Genomic DNA, 18,637 nt, shown 5'->3' on the forward strand with positions numbered 1-18,637 from the left:
GGTAAAGCAGTGGCCTTTGACAAGGTTCCTCATGGAAGGTTGGTTAAGAAGGTTCAATGGTTGGGTATTAATGGTGGAGTAGCAAGATGGATTCAACAGTGGCTGAATGGGAGATGCCAGAGAGTAATGGTGGATGGTTGTTTGTCAGGTTGGAGGCCAGTGACTAGTGGGGTGCCACAGGGATCTGTGTTGGGTCCACTGTTGTTTGTCATGTACATCAATGATCTGGATGATGGTGTGGTAAATTGGATTAGTAAGTATGCAGATGATACTAAGATAGGTGGGGTTGTGGATAATGAAGTAGATTTTCAAAGTCTACAGAGAGATTTGTGCCAGTTGGAAGAGTGGGCTGAAAGATGGCAGATGGAGTTTAATGCTGATAAGTGTGAGGTGCTACATCTTGGCAGGACAAATCAAAATAGGACGTACATGGTAAATGGTAGGGAATTGAAGAATGCAGGTGAACAGAGGGATCTGGGAATAACTGTGCACAGTTCCCTGAAAGTGGAATCTCATGTAGATAGGGTGGTAAAGAAAGCTTTTGGTGTGCTGGCCTTTATAAATCAGAGCATTGAGTATAGAAGTTGGGATGTAATGTTAAAATTGTACAAGGCATTGGTGAGGCCAATTCTGGAGTATGGGGTACAATTTTGGTCGCCTAATTATAGGAAGGATGTCAACAAAATAGAGAGAGTACAGAGGCGATTTACTAGAATGTTGCCTGGGTTTCAGCAACTAAGTTACAGAGAAAGGTTGAACAAGTTAGGGCTTTATTCTTTGGAGCGCAGAAGGTTAAGGGGGGACTTGATAGAGGTCTTTAAAATGATGAGAGGGATAGACAGAGTTGACGTGGATAAGCTTTTCCCACTGAGAGTAGTGAAGATTCAAACAAGGGGACATGACTTGAGAATTAAGGGACAGAAGTTTAGGGGTAACATGAGGGGGAACTTCTTTACTCAGAGAGTGGTGGCTGTGTGGAATGAGCTTCCAGGGAAGGTGGTGGAGGCAGGTTCGTTTTTATCATTTAAAAATAAATTGGATAGTTATATGGACGGGAAAGGAATGGAGGGTTATGGTCTGAGCGCAGGTATATGGGACTAGGGGAGAATACGTGTTCGGCACGGACTAGAAGGGTCGAGATGGCCTGTTTCCGTGCTGTAATTGTTATATGGTTATTATATGGTTATATGGAAGGAGAGGGGAGGGAAGGAGAGGGGAGGGAAGGAGAGGGGAGGGAAGGAGAGGGGAGGGAAGGAGAGGGGAGGGAAGGAGAGGGGGTTATCTGAGTCTTTCCAAATCAACAGCAAATTTTTTTGAAAGCGGTCAAATATCTGTCAAAATTCGCGGAGTAAATAACCACAAACTTTTAAAATTGTAAAGAAATTAGTAACAGGGAAGTAACAAACGGGGAAAAGCAACGTTAGAAATATAATTTAAAATTTAAAAAGCGCTGTCTTTGAAATTAAATGTTGCGCAGGACAAGAGGATTTTTCCCATTGAAAAATAAGAGTTATTAGTGTTTTAAAAATATTGAGATTCTCTATGCTGAAGGACACGCCCCTTCAGGAGGGACTATAAAACCCGGAAGTTAGATTAGATTAGATTAGATTTACTTTATTAATCCCCTTATTCAGGGGAAATTCAGAAGTGGCGAGTGCCTCAGTCAGTCTCTGCAAGTTGGGGGAGCGAGAGGATCAAGTCTCTCAGTCTGAGCTGAGAATAACACTGAACACATGTCTACTAAACTGTGAGTGGTTTTACTGACCTGTCAGTACCCTTAATGTGGTTTGAAAATATAGTTTGGAAATGCTAAAGCTGTGTTGCCTAATTAAAGATGCCTTGCCTAATTAAAGTTGCCTTGCCTAATTATAGTTGCCTTGCCTAATTAAAGTTGCCTTGCCTTCTATATAATTAAAAGTCTAATCTTGACCACTTCCTGTTTGCGCTTTATATTGATTTTAGATTAAAATTCAGTTTTGTACTGCTTATCGGAGAGGGATTTCCTCGGGCTACGAGTCGATGAAGAAAAATTGATCGGACTTCCATTCCCTTTTTTTTTTTTTTTTTTTTAAATCACTGTACAATTTAATAGTTTGATTAAAATAAAAAGCGACTTCTAACGCCCTCAACGCCTACGACGTGACGGATCGCAAGAATGGGACAAAACAAAGGGTAAGTCAGCTATTTTACATATAATCTTGTTTCTTGGGATGGCTTTAATCTAATTTTACGTTGCGAAAATGTGATTTGGGCCCCATACGATCCGGCAGTGTCTTTCCTGCTGATATGGGCTTCAAATTCACTGCAAATGCTACGTTCCAACCCAGAAATAGATGATTAAAGATAATTACAATTCTTTTTTTTTGGACAATCATGTCATAAGAACATCTAAATCGTCTATATTTTGTGTAATTGTATAATCAATATTTTTATACTAAATATACACATTAGCTTTAGCCATATTTATTGTGCAAAAAATAATAATTTTGATTATATTGAAAGTAGATGTTTCTAGATTAATTTATGGGAATTAAACATTAAATTCCTTCCATCTGGCATATGTTCATGACAGTGAGATTTAAAAAGCATGTTATATTGTGATTTCTTGTGTGAATGGGATTAGTTTAGTATTTGGATACTTAGGCTATTTAAAACAATTATCCTTTTCTTAAGAAATTGGAATCTACAGGACATTCTTAATGGGAAAGTAGTGGGCAGAAAGGCATGTCGTGTGGTTTGAAGAGCAAAAACTTGTAGTTTACAATGCCAAAATTGAAAAGTTGAGGAAAAACAAGGTGTACAGAGTTGCTTATTGGTTACAATCTGAGGAGTATGATGATGCTACTGATTATGATATGCCAATGTACCAGCTAGCAACTGATCTTCTCCATAAAGACTTGGTCTATTGCTAGAAATTGTAATTTATTTACCTATCTGTTATGGACTTGCAGCATATATTACAATAATATTAAAGTTCTGATCTTGAGAATATCACATTTTTGAATTTTCAAGGCAGTCTGGGTGTTTATTACTATTTCTGTCACAACGGTCAATTTTGTAATTAGCTACAATTAGGTAATTAACTAATTATATGCTTTAATTTCAGGTCATCCAAGTAAGATGTTCTATATTTGTTTCAGAATGCTTCAATCTATAATAACTGACAATTTCATTCAGTTCTCTTAATTTTTAAGAAAGTTATGGGCTTTTGGCTGTCCTCGATCACAGCTTTTGTGTTAAGTCAATGGAAAAGCAATAGGGAACAAGATGCTAATTTCCGAGTATGAAAATGGCCATAACTTTTTTAATACTGAAGATATGAAAGTGAATTATGTGTCAAATTAAACTTCTTTTTATGCTTTATCTGATGGATAAATTGCATACTTGATTTTTAATATCTCAAAATGTTGTAACATTGCTACACTCCCCCCCCCCCCCCCACAAACCCCCCGCCCGCACAACAACCCCCCCACAACAACACCCCCATGGCTCTTACCCCATCTTTTCACTGGGCTCACTCCACCCCCGCCCACACCCCTCTCCCCCCACAACCCCGCCCCATAACAACCCCCACCCCCTCAACCCTCCCGCCCCCACAACAATCCCTCCATGACTCTTCCCACGTTTTTCTGAACTCACCCCCCCCCCCCCTCGCCCACACAACCAAGCCCCACAACAACCTCCCAGTCCACGCATACCCCTCCTTCCCTCTACACCCCCCCCCCCCCCCCAACACACACCCCACTTCCCTCCCCACCACTCCCCTCACACACATGAAGAGGAGGAGGAAGTGCTTGGGGACGAGGGGAAATGAGCCGCACCTGCACAGTTAAGGGCTATGGGTGAGTGGTGGAATATTGCGTTGGGGGATTGGGTTGCGTTGGGGGACAAGGCCTCCCAACGGGTCCCACTTGGTCTAGTCAATCATAAAGGCCACCTAATCCAGCTCTAATAAGAATCTCAGCAAAGAGAAAAAACTCTCAAAACAAATAATTGTTGCAGTATACTTATTATGGGAAAGCAAGCACCTTGAACCCGTTCCATTTCTATCTTAAACCATTGGAAAACACCCTCGCTTAGTTTAGGAAATCTTTTAAAAATACATTTCCTGCTACAAGTAGAAAGGTATTTTGCAACCTGAACAGGTCCAATCTTCTGGACATACAACTTATGAGGAATTCATGAGGAATATGCCTACAGCCCATGGCTAGTGAGATGCACGGGATTCCTTTTTTTTGGACGTATTATATAAGCAGTTTATCCCCATGTTATGTGTCTTCAAAATAATCTGTGCAGCATATGGTTCCCAAATACAAATGTCAAGTGATTTCACTGGCCTGATAGATTTTATGCTGCAAGTAAAACAAACATTCTTTCACCCTTAAGTCAAATTTGGCTGTAAATGAATAAAATGTCTCAAAGTTGAAAAGCCTGGTTATGTTGGGGTTCGTGTTTTATTCAGAGCTTGTTGTTGTTGTAGTGTGGGGGACGGGGGGGGGGGGAGGGACGAGACCAAATCGCGTTTTTTAAACCTAAAATCTGGCTGTAATTAAATGTTCCTAAGTAATTCAGGGAAAGAGAGCCTCTTTGGAATTATTTTGGCAAGTGAGATGGCAATCATAAAATGAGGAAAAATAAGAAAGGGAAAGTGACAGAAAAAAAAGATTCCAGACAGAAGTACAAAACAAAAGAGGTGCACAACAAAGAGAAGAACATGGATGTAGAAACAAGGTATCGCAGATGCCGGTTTACCAAAGAAAGACACGAATAGCGGGTCAGGCAGCATCCCTGCACAAAAATGGATAGGTGACATTTCAGTTTGGGACTTTTCTTCAATCTAAAGAAGTGCCACAACCCAAAATCTCACCTATCCATGTTCTCTAGGTATGCTGCCTGGTCTGCTGAGTTACTCCAGCACGTTGTGTCTTTTGTAGATGAACATGGATGACAGGAAGTATTGGGTAAGAAGGAACCGAAGATAGACACAAAAAGCTGGAGTTAATCAGCAGGACAGGCAGCATCTCTGGAGAGAAGGAATGGGTGACGTTTCGGGTCGAGTCTGAAGAAGGGTGTCGACCCGAAACGTCATCCATTCCTTCTCTCCAGAGATGCTGCCTGTCCCGCTGAGTTACTCCAGCATTTTGTGTCTATGACAGGAAGTATTATAAGCTTAAGAGCAGAGTTACATAATTGGATATAAGAACATAGAAAAGTACAGCGCAGGAAAAGGCCTTTGGCCCTCAATGTTTGTGCCAAACATGATGCCAAGATAAACAAATCCATATCCTTTCATATCCATATCTGCACCTTTCTGAAATATTTATTTTATAATGTTTCCTAAATTTGTAAGTTGGCAACAAAAATAAAGGGGTAGTTGATTGCATGTAAATGTAGTGGCAGAGAAGGACAAATTTGAAAACGTCCCACATAGGAGATTAGTGGGTAAAATTAGAGATGGTATTGGGGGTAGGGTGCTGTCATGGATAGAAAATTGGTTGGCAGACAGGAAACAAAGAGTAGGGATTAACGGGTCCCTTTCAGAATGGCAGGCAGTGACTAGTGAGGTACCGCAAGGCTCAGTGCTGGGACCACAGCTATTTACAATATACATCAATGATTTGGATGAAGGGATTCAAAATAACATTAGCAAATTTGCAGATGACACAAAGCTTGGTGGCAGTGTGAACTGTGAGGAGGATGCTATGAGAATGCAGGGTGACTTGGACAGGTTGGGGGACTGGGCAGATGCATGGCAGATTAAGTTTAATGCGGATAAATGTGAGGTTATCCACTTTGGTAGCTAAAACAGGAAGGCAGATTACTATCTAAATGGCGTCAAGTTGGGAAAAGGGGAAGTACAACGGGATCTGGGGGTCCTTGTACATCAGTCTATGAAAGTAAGCATGCAGGTGCAGCAGGCAGTGAAGAAAGAGAATGGTATGTTGGCCTTTATAACAAGTGGAATCGAATATAGGAGCAAAGAGGTCCTTCTGCAGTTGTACAGAGCCCTAGTGAGACCACACCTGCAGTTTTGGTCCCCTAATTTGAGGAAGGACATTCTTGCTATTGAGGGAGTGCAGCGTAGGTTTACAAGGTTAATTCCCGGGATGGCGGGACTGTCATATGCTGAGAGAATGGAGCAGCTGGGCTTGTATACTCTGGAGTTTAGAAGGATGAGAGGCGATCTCATTGAAACATATAAGATTGTTAAAGGCTTGGACATGCTAGAAGCAGGAAACATGTTTCCGATGTTGGGGTCAGTCCAGAACCAGGGGCACAGTTTAAGAATAAGGAGTAAGCCATTTAGAACGGAGACGAGAAAACACTTTTTCTCACAGAGAGTGGCGAGTCTGTGGAATTCTCTGCCTCAGAGGGCGGTGGAGGCAGGTTCTCTGGATGCTTTCAAGAGCGAGCTAGATAGGGCTCTTAAAAATAGCGGAGTCAGGGGATATGGGGAGAAGGCAGGAATGGGGTACTGATTGGGGATGAACAGCCATGTTCACATTGAATGGCGGTGCTGGCTCGAGGGGCCGAATTGCCTACTCCTGCACCTATTGTCTATTGTAATTAGTGAAGAAAGGTTTAAGTGCAGAGTTGCATCTGGCTCATAACTTCAGATACAACAAATCAAAGCCTGGCATTAATCTCAGTTTTTCCTCAGCCTTGTTTCCACCCTCATGGTTTTTCTGCGCATGGAATTAATGTCAAAGTGAGATTACATAGATCTATTGTGAACGGGTGATTGATGGCATGGACTCGGTGGACCAAAGGGCCTGTTTCCACGCTGTATCTCTAAACTAAACAGCTTTTATAACTGGGAAGAGATGACGGGCCAAATGCAGATTTCCCAATGTGGGAGGTTGGTAAATCCTCAACACGCAGTAACGTCTTGTTTGAGGGAAGCAAGTAGTGTTCCTGTGACTGTACTGTATACTGGACCCCCAAACAGAAGGTTAAGTAGTTCCAATAACTAGTGTTATACGGAACAGGCCACAAGGTCTGCATGGAGTGAATGTGCAGCACCTACTTAATGCTTTGGATTACAGTGAAGGCTTGCCCTCATTCAAACACCATCCTCTGGTGCAATTCCTGGCATCCTCAAACCTTGCAGCACAGGTGTATGGCACGATCTGCCTGGACCACACGCAGAGAGTTTTCATTGTGCCTTGTTCACATGACAGCAATAAACCAAAGTTCATCTTGCATATTGTGTTTTTTTTAAAGAACCCTCAAGTTAGCCCCTTGCCCTCGACACAGGTGCAATGCAAGAGCCATACATGCAAGATGACACAACTGCTACAATACAGCATGACATGCCACCCACCTAGTCTATGCCGTGTACATTTATTTCCTTGTGAAGCAAGTACAATGCTGTAGGAACTCAGTGGGTCAGGCAGACTCTGAGAAGGGAATATTCCTTTGTAAATCCTTTGGTGGCAGCTTGGATTCTACAGATAAAGTGCTGGAGGGACTCAGCACATCAGGCAGCAGGCTAAGGAGGGAATGGACAGACGACATTTTGGGTCACGACCCTTCCTTTCCAATTTGAGACGTCATCTGTCATTCCCTCCACAGATGCTGCCTGACCTGCTGAGTTCCTCCAGCACTTTGCTTTATGCTCAATATTACAGCATTTGCAGTTCCTTGTCAGAGTTCCATCCCTTGTGCATGCTGAGCAAGATGGACATGCTGAGCAAGAATTAAGGGACAGAAGTTTAGGGGTAACATGAGGGGGAACTTCTTTACTCAGAGAGTGGTAGCGGTGTGGAATGAGCTTCCAGTGGAAGTGGTGGCGGCAGGTTCGTTGGTATCATTTAAGAATAAATTGGATAGGCATATGGATGAGAAGGGAATGGAGGGTTATGGTATCATTTAAGAATAAATTGGATAGGCATATGGATGAGAAGGGAATGGAGGGTTATGGTATGAGTGCAGGCAGGTGGGACTAAGGGGAAAAAATTGTTCGGCGCGGACTTGTAGGGCCGAGATGGCCTGTTTCCGTGCTGTAATTGTTATATGGTTATATGGTTATAAGATGATCCATCTACACAAGTTCCACCTACCCATGTTTGGCCTTTAAACCTTTCCTCTCCAAATATGTGACCAAGTGTCTTTTAAATGTCGTTGGAGTATCTGCCTCAACTACCTCCTCTGGCACTTTGTCCCATACCCAGTGACCTAAGTGAAAAGGTTGCCCATCGGGTTCATATTAAATCTCTCCTCTCTCACCTTAAACCTATGTCCTCTCAAACCTAAGTGTCTCCCTGCAATATGTGGCCTCACTTGGGCAAATGAGGAAGACATCAGCATTAACCATCTGAGATAATAATAATAATAATAATAATACATTTTATTTATGGGCGCCTTTCAAGAGTCTCAAGGACACCTTACAAAAATTTAGCAAGTAGAGGAAAAACATGTTAGCGGAATGAAATAAATAGTAGAGACATGACTAGTACACAAAGTAAAGACAGAATACAATTCAAAACACAATGAGGCAATTCAAGCACAGATGAAAAGGGAGGGGGACGTGGGGCTAAGGATAGGCAGAGGTGAAGAGATGGGTCTTGAGGCGGGACTGGAAGATGGTGAGGGACACGGAATTGCGGATCAGTTGGGGGAGGGAGTTCCAGAGCCTGGGAGCTGCCCTGGAGAAGGCTCTGTCCCCAAAACTGCGGAGGTTGGATTTGTGGATGTTATAGTAAGAATGAAAAATAGTAAGAATGAAAAATAATAATAATAATAATAATAATAATAATAATAATAAAGGAAGATAAGACACAACAAGCTGGAGTAACTCAGCAGGACAAGCAGCATCTCTGGAGAAGGAATGGGTGACTTTTCAGGTCAAGACCCTTCTTCAGACTGAAAATCAAGGGAAAGTAAACAAGAGAAAAAGACGATGATGTAGAGAGATATGGAACAATGAATGAAAGATATGCAAAAAGTAACAATGATAAAGGAAATTATCCATTGTTAGCTGTTAGGTAAGAATTACCGGACTGATTCCTGGGATGGCAGGACTTTCATATGAGGAACGACTGGATAGACTCGGCTTGTACACGCTAGAATTTAGAAGATTGAGGAGGGATCTTATAGAAACTTACAAAATTCTTAAGGGGTTGGACAGGCTAGAAGATTATTCCCAATGTCGGGGAAGTCCAGAACTAGGGGTCACAGTTTAAGGATAAGAGGGATGTCTTTTAGGACCGAGATGAGAAAATCATTTTTTACACTGAGAATGGTGAATCTGTGGAATTCCCTGCCACAGAAGGTAGTTGAGGCCAGTTCATTGGCTATATTTAAGAGGGAGTTAGATGTAGCCCTTGTGGCTAAAGGGATCAGGGGGTATGGAGAGAAGGCAGGGATGGGATACTGAGTTGGATGATCAGCCATGATCATATCGAATGGTGGTGCAGGCTCGAAGGGCCGAATGGCCTACTCCCGCACCTATTTTCTTTGTTTCTAATTAGAAGCTGGTGCGACTTGGATGGGGGATGGATGGAAAGAGAGTGAATTCAGAGGTTACTTGAAGATACTTGAAGTTGAAGTCATACCACTGGGCTATAAGCTGCCCACGCGAAATATGAGATGCTGTTCCTCCAATTTGTGTTTAGTCTCACTCTGACAATGGAGGAGACCTAGGACAGAAAGATCAGTGTTGGAATGGGATGGGGAATGAAAGTGTTTAGCTACTGGGAGATCAGGTAGGTCCAGGCAGGCTGACGGATGGGGGAGTGGCAGAGAGGGAAGAGGGACTATATTGAATACTTTTGTAACTTTGTCGGCACACATTACATGGCGACTCTTGCATACAAACAATCTCACTGTACCAAGTACACGTGACAATAAAGTATCAATCAATAATAACGTAAGAAAAATAAAGAATAAGATTAACCATATAAAAATAAAGAATAAGAAAATAAATAATAGTAAAAATCAATAAAATAAGGAATAACAAGATTAAGAAAATAAGAATAAGAAAATAAAGAATAGTAAAAAAATAAGAATAAGAAAATAAAGAAAAAAGGCAACCATAAATAACAATAAGAACTTAATCTTAAAAAATAATGATAGGATTATAAAAATTGTAAAGAATAAGTAAATAAATAACAGTAGGAAAATAATAAGCGAACTCAATGTTAGCATTTATTTCAAGAGGGCTTGTATTCAAAAACAGGAATGTAACATTGAGGCTCTATAAGGCGCTGGTAAGGCCGCATTTGCAATATTGTGAGCAATTTTGGGCACCATATTCAAGGAAGGATGTACTGGTTCTGGAGAGGGTCCAGAGGAGTTACAAGAATTATCCCAGGAATGAGTGTGTTAACCTATGATGAGCGTTTGTCGGCACTGGGCCTGTACTCGCTGGAGTTTAGAAGAACTTATTGAAACATACAGAATAGTGAAAGGCTTGGATAGACTGGATGTGGATAGGATGTTTCCACTAGTGAGTCTAGAACTAGAGGTTATAGCCTCTGAATTATAGGACATTCTTTTAGGAAGGAGATGAGGAGAAATTTAGTCGGAGGGTGGTGAATCTGTGGAATTCTTTGCCACAGAAGGCTGTGGAGGCCACGTCAGTGGGTATTTTTTTAAGGCAGGGAAAGATAGATTCTTGATTCGTACGGGTGTCAGAGGTTATGGGGTGAAGGCAGGAGATTGGGGTTAGGAGGGAGAGATAGATGATTGAACCATGATTGAATGGTGGAGTATCCTTGATGGGCTGAATGGTCTAATTCTACCCCTATTCCTTATGACCTTAATAAATGATATTAATAAAATGAAAATAATAAGAACAAAAAGCAAGAATAATAACAGTAAATAAAAAACAAAGACTATTAATAAAATTAAGAAAATAATAAAATATAATAATAAGAAACTAACAATAAGAAAATAATCAGTCTGCTTGTCCCTGAACGGCGCATGCGCGTTGAGTCCACCATGGGGCCGTGGGGGGAGGGGGGGGAGAGCGCGGACGGAGAGGCCGCAGGAACCACCGGGCGGGGACGCGCTTTACAGGAGGGACCGGGGCTGTAAATACCTTGGGGACAGATCTGGCCTCGCCGCTGAACCGCTGCAGGCCGCATTTAAACGTGGCAACGCCGAGAACCCGCCTCGCCACCGGCGCCGCCATCTTGGGCTGAAAGGTGAAGGGTCGCCCTGGGGTCGGGTGACGTCACGCGGAGGCCCTCCCTGCTGTGTGAAGTTGTCCTGAACAAGGTAGGTTTAAAAACGTCTCAAAACACGCTTTAGTCATAGTCACTCTACAAACCAAAGACCCTACAGGATATTTGCTATGCTACAAACTGGAGCAAGCCTGGTGGAACATTGTTAAACCAATGCTTGGGTTAAACTTAAAGTGGAGAGCTGCATGGCTGTGACTGTGGCTGACAAGCAGAGTGAATGAGTCCTTGGTTAGTCTACGGTCTAGTCTTTCTTTTATTCAAGATTCAAGTGAGTTTATTGTCATGTGTCCCTGATAGGACAATGAAATTCAAGCTTTGCTTCAGCACAACAGAACATAGTAGGCATTGACTACAAAACAGATCAGTGTGTCCATATACCATTATATAAATATATACACACATGAATAAATAAACTGACAAAGTGCAAATAACAGATAATGGGCTATTAACGATTAAAAACAACTAAATTTTAATTTAGTTTAATATTGTCATGGGTACCGCGGTGCAGTAGTCAGCTTTTTGTTATATGTTGTCCAGTCAGTGAAAAGACTATACGTGATTGACCCAAGCTGTCCACAGCAAAGATGCCACAGTGTACAGATACAGGATAAACGGTATAGAAATGCTGCTGTTGAAATAAAGACTTAAAAGAGTGCAGTGACTGTAATGTATGATTGCAGATCCAGTTCTGGGACCAGTAAAGACCATCTTGCAATTGATCCTTTGCCTCTGTCCATGTCCACTTACCCCTGTCCAGAGAAATGACTAATAGGCTTGTCCCACTTGGGCGACTTTTTTAGGCGAGTGCAGGAGTCTCTGCGCTCACCACATGTTCGCTGGTGGTCCCTGGTGAGTCTCCTTCATGGTCACGAGGAGTTCCCGCGTTCTGGGAACTAGTCGCGGCTTCAGTATAGGGAGGGAGGTTTCACGGCAGTCGGGTCACGACCCGTGCTGTTGCTACGCTACGCCAAGTGGTGTACATGCGATGAACTGCAGGTCAGCACTGACATAGAAACATAGAAATTAGGTGCAGGAGTAGGCCATTCGGCCCTTCGAGCCTGCACCGCCATTCAATATGATCATGGCTGATCATCCAACTCAGTATCCCGTACCTGCCTTCTCTCCATACCCTCTGATCCCCTTAGCCACAAGGGCCACATCTAACTCCCTCTTAAAAATAACCAATGAACTGGCCTCGACTACCCTCTGTGGCAGGGAGTTCCAGAGATTCACCACTCTCTGTGTGAAAAAAGTTCTTCTCATCTCGGTTTTAATTGTTTAATGTTTAATGTTAACAATGTTTAACTGACCATTGTTTCAAGGGTAGCGGGCCCGTTAAAACCTGCCGAAATTGTCAATTTTTGCGCTGTAAATAATTATGGAAATCGGCATAAGCGTGAGAGAAATTTAGCCTACTTCAGAATTCCAAAAGTGAGGAGAAATGACGGAAGATATAAGCGAGAGCTGAAGGGACAACAACAGCCAAAGTGCTTGGCGAACATTGGCCGTTTGCTCACTGCATTTCATCAACTAAGGCATTATTTGTGTTTTTTCTTGATTCCTTTGGCATCTAAAAAGTTTCAGAAGTGATAAATCTGGCTGTAAAATTTTAAAATCGCCCATGGTTCTCAAGTGGGTTTTTACATACGAAAAGAAAACGCCTCTGAAGCAAAATTTACAGTCAGATTTATCACTTCTGAGACTTTTTTGATACCAAAGGAATCAAGAAAAACCACAAATAATGCCTTAGTTGATGAAATGCAGTGAGCAAACCCGATAATTCCCAATATTTTAAATTCCGATATCTGCACGGCCAATGTTCACCAAGCACTTTAGCTGCTGTTGTCCCTTCAGCTCTCGCTTCTCTTTACATTCATTTTGCTTCACCTTTGGAATTCTGAAGTTGGGTACATGTCTCCCACACTTACCCCAACTTCCACAATTTTTTACAGCGCAAAAATTCAACATTTTGACGGTTTTTAACAGGTAGGAAAGTACGCGTTTCTTGCATTAATAACACATACCGGAAGTTACGGATGTCCTCCAGATGGATTGAACGGATCCGTGTGTCAAGCCCTATGACCCAGTGACCTTACGTGCACACCCCCTATGGTCGGCGAAAAATTTTCAACATGTTGAAAATTTTTCTGCGACCAAACATTGGTCGCCATGGAGAAAATCGATACTTTTGTAGTCATAGGTGCAGTTGTAGTGTGGTCGCCATGTAGTTATAGGTAGTCGAGCTAGTCGTAGGTAGTTTTAGTTGATCGCCTTTGCTGACCGGCATTTTCATTGGCTCATTGGGGGGAAAAAAAAGTAAGCACGAGTTTTCAGAATCAAGGAGAACCAACCGGTAATGCTAAATGCCCGCCGAACTTCACAGCTGTATCTCTGGCTAATTAAAAGTTGTCTGGCTTCTTAAATGTGTCTCCACTCCTTCTCCCGCCTTCTCCCCTCCCCCCCTCTTTTAAAGGACTTACCGTACACTGTGCTAGCCATCTTAACCTTCCTGTTCATCGTGGTGTGTGTCTGTACCATCTTGGCTTTGCACCGTGTGAATTTCAGACAGCGCTCCCCCGCTTTCCCTGGCCCCTGCCTTTGCGATGTGTGTGTGCGTGTGTTCCACTCTGACGCTCGCCGTTCCAGTTCCCGCTTTTTCAGCGAGTGCCGCAAACTTGACAGTCGCGGCAGTCTGCTGAAAAATCGTCCAAGTGGGTCACGCCCTTAAGGGCAGGGACACCCATTGTAAATGTGATGCTGGTGCATGGAGCTGGTTAAAAATGATGTGAAGAATGATGGCACTATCATTGAAGGAGGCTCAAGGAACTGCAGATACTGGAATCTTGAGCAATACACAAGAGTGCTGGAGGAACTCAGCGGGTCAGACAGCATCTGTGGAGGAAATGGTTTAGGTTTATTATTGTCACATGTACCGAAATAAAGTGAAAAGGTTTGTTATGCATGTTGTCCAATCAGTTGAGATACTACTTTACATAAATACAATCAAGTCAAACTCGAGTACAATAGGTAGACAAAAAGGGAAGAGGGACAAGTGACGTTTTGGGTTGGGACACTTCTTCAGACTATCAATTCCTTCCACAGATGCTGCCTAACTTGCTGAGTTTTCCCAGCATTTTGTGCTTTGGCCATAATCAAATGGATCTACCCGAGGTGCTGCCGCAAAACGGCAGCCATTGTCATCAAAGATGACAACACTCTCATCTTGCTGCTACCATCAGGAGGAGGCTAAGGAGCCTGAAAACTGACCACCAGGTTCAAGAACAGTCCCAGGCCAGCAACCACCAGACTCTTGAACACGTGACACTAACCTCAGCAACTACGATCTTCTATGGACTGTGTCTTTAGCTGCATTACGGGTTTTTTGTGTATTATATAGTTACCTAGTAATACAGTTGTTCATTTATAGTATTTTTAATTATATGTTATCTGTATGTATTGAGTTTATAGAACTGTTATGCAGCTGCAAGTAGGAATTTCATAGTTCTGTTGGTACATATGACAATTAAATGCTCTTGACTTGTATTTGTACACATTAAACTGACTATTTAAAAAAAAGTATTTCATGGGATCATTTTCAATATGTGAATACTGTAATATCTTCATGTTAGTTTTAATCACAACATTGAATTAAGAAAAACCATTCTGACCCTATTCATCAAAATGGAATTCCCAGAGTATACATTTGCTTTGCATTTCCTTCATCATTCTAATAAATTTGGAAAGTATCGACTACTCCACATGAAAAAATCTTTCCTGACCTCACAGTTAACTGATCTTTCACCAATTTGAACTTGTAGCTTCCTGCTTTGCTTTAAATAATTTATAAGATGTTTTGGGTCGCCACCGTGACATCAATCAAGAAATAAATAAATCTGCCTCACTTCTTAACCATGAAGGGAAACATCAAACTATGTAATGTACAAAGTGCTTGCACTCGATCATGGTTTTCTGCAGTTCCTAATGGTTATTTAAGGCCTCTTGCATTGAATAATCAAAGAGTAATTCTTCTCCACGGTCACATAGATGTGGTATAAAACATGGAGGAATACAGCCAGCCAGTCAGTTGTCTTATCCACCTTGGATCCCTAGATGCCAACTACATATTCAGTTTGGGTAGTTTACAACCAAACGTTATGAACATTAAATTCTTCAATTTTAGGTGATGAATCAACAACACTCCACACTTTTTCAAGTGAGTGAAGAGACTCAAAAGTGTTTTATTGTCATATGTCCCAAACCGAACTATGACATTCTTATTTGCAACAGCATAACAGAATACTCTGTAAACAATATATATATATATGCTAGACTAAGTGGGACCCATTAGGTCCCAGCATCACATGGGAGGGCTGGTCCCCCAATGCAATATTCAACCTCTCCACCAATTTCAATATTGGTGGCCAGTAGGGGCCTTCTGGAGTGCTAGTATGTGTGTTGTGGGCTGAAGGGACTGGTTTCCAGAGGGCTAGTATGAACATTGTGGGCCGAATGGATTCTTAGGCTGGCGGCTCAGTCTCTCAAGCCTGTTGTGCTGGCAGCTCACTCACTCACGGCTGGTGGGCTAGCAGTTGACTCACGGCTATTCCTTGAAATTCCATTTCAAGCAGGGTGCAAGGCCGCAAAATTCAAGTGCAGTTTCTTACCACTTCAAGCCGGGTGCAAGGCCACTAAAGACAGCGAGTCGTGACCTCTCCCTCTTTCATCCTGCAGAGACTGAGCCACACCCATACTTCTGGGTTTTATAGACTCTCCCCCCCTCCCACCAGAAGGGGCGTGGCCTTCATGGCGTGATTGACAAGAGAGAGAATCTCAACATTTTTTAAACATTAATAACTTTTTTATTTTTCATCGATGGGAAAATTCCTCGGCGCCTGATGAGCGGAGGGGGACTCTGAGTAAGATGGCCAAAAAAATCACAGCCGTACATGATAGCGCTTTTTCTAAAATCAATATAAAGCGCAAACAGGAAGTGGTCAAGATTAGACTTTTAATTATATAGAAGGGAAGGCAACTTTAATTAGGCAAAACAGCTTTAGCATTTCCAAACCATAGGCAACACAGCTTTAGCATTTCCAAACCAAAGGCAACACAGCTTTAGCATTTCCAAACCAAAGGCAACACAGCTTTAGCATTTCCAAACTATATTTTCAAACCACATTAAGGGCACTGACAGGTCAATAAAACTATTCACAATTTAGTAGACATGTGTTCAGTGTTATTCACAGCTCAGACTGAGACCCTCTTGCTCCCCCATCTTGCAGAGACTGACTGAGGCACTCAACACATCCGGGTTTTATAGTCCCTCCGGAAGGGGCGTGGCCTTCAGGAGTGAGAATCTCAACATTTTTTAAACAATAATAACAATTTTTTATCGATGGGAAAAACCCTCTTGTCTTGCACAGCGGAGGGGCTCTGAGTAAGATGGCCAAATATCACAGCCGTAAGTGGCAGCGTTTTTTCTAAAATCAATATACGGAACAACAGGAAGTGGTCAGGATCAGACCTTTAGTAATATAGATATATATACACTAGACTAAGTGGGACCCGTTGGTTCCTTGTCACACGAGAAGCCTGGTCCCCCAACGCAGCCTGTTCCCCAATGCAATATTCCACCACTCACCCGTTCCCCCAATGCAACCCGTTTCCCCAACGCAATATTCCACCTCTCACACCTATCCCCCTCCCATCAAACCCACCACTCTACTCCCCCCCCTCTATCCCACCTTGCCTATCACCCCAGACCCCTTCTACACCCCTGCACTCCACCACCTCTCTACCCCAATCCCTCCCTCTCTTTCCCCCTTCCCTCCATCCCTCTCTTCCCCCCCTCCCTCCCTCATCCCTCTCTCCCCTCTCCTTCCCTCATCCCTCTCTCCCCTCTCCTTCCCTCCATCCCTCATCCCACTCTCCCCCCTCCCTCCCTCATCCCTCTCTCCCTCATCTTTCTCTCCCCTCTACCTCCCCCTGTCCCTCCCCCTCACTCTCTTCTCTCCCCCGTGGCGCTCTCTCTCTCTGTGTAACGGTGCGGTGTGTTAGGGCCACACCTGGTGTCCGCAGGAGCCGACAGGAGAGGAGACCAATCTGCATGGCGCGCCTTTTACGATTTTTAAACCTTAATAATTTTTACAATATACCATACAATACAATACAATACAATACCGTTTATTTGTCATTTGAACCTCACATGAAGTTCAAACAAAATTTGGTTTCTGCAGTCATACAAGAAAAGAACCAAGACACACCAACACAATTTACACAAACATCCATCACAGTGAATCTCCTCACTGTGATGGAAGGCAAAGTTTTGTCTCTCCCCTGCTCTCCATTCCTCTCCCGAAGTCAAAGTCAAAGCTCCCGGCGGGCGCTAGCAAGTCCCACGGCGACTTAAAGCCGCGCGGGGCGATGTAAGGCCCTGCTCCGGGTCCCGATGTTGGAGTCCCCGGCGGGCGCCATCAAGTCCGCGGCCACCCAAAGCCGAGCCGGGCGATGTAAGGCCCCGCTCCAGGTCACTCTCAACCCCGCAATTCGAGCGGGAGAAGTCGCCGTTGCCGGTGCCCCGCAAAGCGGTCTCCCACCAGGGACCTGCGAGCTCCCGGTGTCATCATCCACCGGAGTCGGGTCGCAGCAGCGCGCCACAACAGCTCTCCATGCTCCGAAGCTGGCCAGCTCCACGATGGTAGGTCCGCAGCTCCGCAGGCTCCGTGACTTGAGCTGTCGTTCCGGTTGGAGGCCGCTCAACGGTGCTAGGCCCCAATGGCAACGGAGACCTTACAGGGAAAGGTCGGGTCCCCGTACAGTCAAAAACCCACCACAAACTATACACTCAACAGGACAATAAAATAAAAAAAGACAGACGGACTGCAGAGGTCGCTGCGACGTCGGTCACGCCGCCATCGATCGGAATGAAACACGTTGCACTCGCAGCACAGGTGAACGGTGAGTAAGCTGGCGAAAAATCGAAGGTCAAATGTGTACCGTTTTTGCACAAATAGAAAAACTGCGCAAACCGGAAGAGCACAAGATCAAAGTTTTAGATATGTTAAAAATAAGATAGATAGATAGATAGATAGATAGATAGATAGATAGATAGATAGATAGATAGATAGATAGATAGATAGATAGATAGATAGATAGATAGATAGATAGATAGATAGATAGATAGATAAGTATTTATTCTCTGGAGCGCAGAAGGTTAAGGGGGGACTTGATAGAGGTCTTTAAAATGATGAGAGGGATAGACAGAGTTGATGTGGACAAGCTTTTCCCTTTGAGAATAGGGAAGATTCAAACAAGAGGACATGACTTCAGAATTAAGGGACAGAAGTTTAGGGGTAACATGAGGGGGAACTTCTTTACTCAGAGAGTGGTAGCGGTGTGGAATGAGCTTCCAGTGGAAGTGGTGGAGGCAGGTTCGTTGGTATCATTTA

At 43.2% G+C, this 18,637-nt stretch overlaps 1 protein-coding gene and 1 long non-coding RNA gene across 3 annotated transcripts in view; one reads left to right on the forward strand and one right to left on the reverse strand.

Annotated features, from left to right (window-relative positions):
* The window catches only part of wars2 (tryptophanyl tRNA synthetase 2, mitochondrial), a 56,438-nt gene extending 45,286 nt beyond the window's left edge, over positions 1 to 11,152 (reverse strand). The window contains exon 1 of one of the 2 annotated variants that reach the window (XM_033033450.1): positions 11,045 to 11,152. In XM_033033450.1, coding sequence (XP_032889341.1) covers positions 11,045 to 11,137 — 93 coding nt within the window. In that variant the 5' untranslated portion in view covers positions 11,138 to 11,152. Of the gene's footprint in view, positions 1 to 7,324; positions 7,400 to 11,044 lie in introns of those variants that run through there. The other variant, XM_033033451.1, reaches the window with a different exon arrangement.
* Positions 11,135 to 14,778, forward strand: LOC116980844. Its single transcript, XR_004414076.1, has 2 exons — positions 11,135 to 11,223; positions 14,292 to 14,778. It is a non-coding gene; the product is annotated as an uncharacterized LOC116980844 (long non-coding RNA).
* Positions 14,779 to 18,637: the final 3,859 nt, after the last annotated feature.

This window comes from Amblyraja radiata, chromosome 14, assembly GCF_010909765.2.
Source record: "Amblyraja radiata isolate CabotCenter1 chromosome 14, sAmbRad1.1.pri, whole genome shotgun sequence".
Classification (NCBI taxonomy): domain Eukaryota; kingdom Metazoa; phylum Chordata; class Chondrichthyes; order Rajiformes; family Rajidae; genus Amblyraja; species Amblyraja radiata.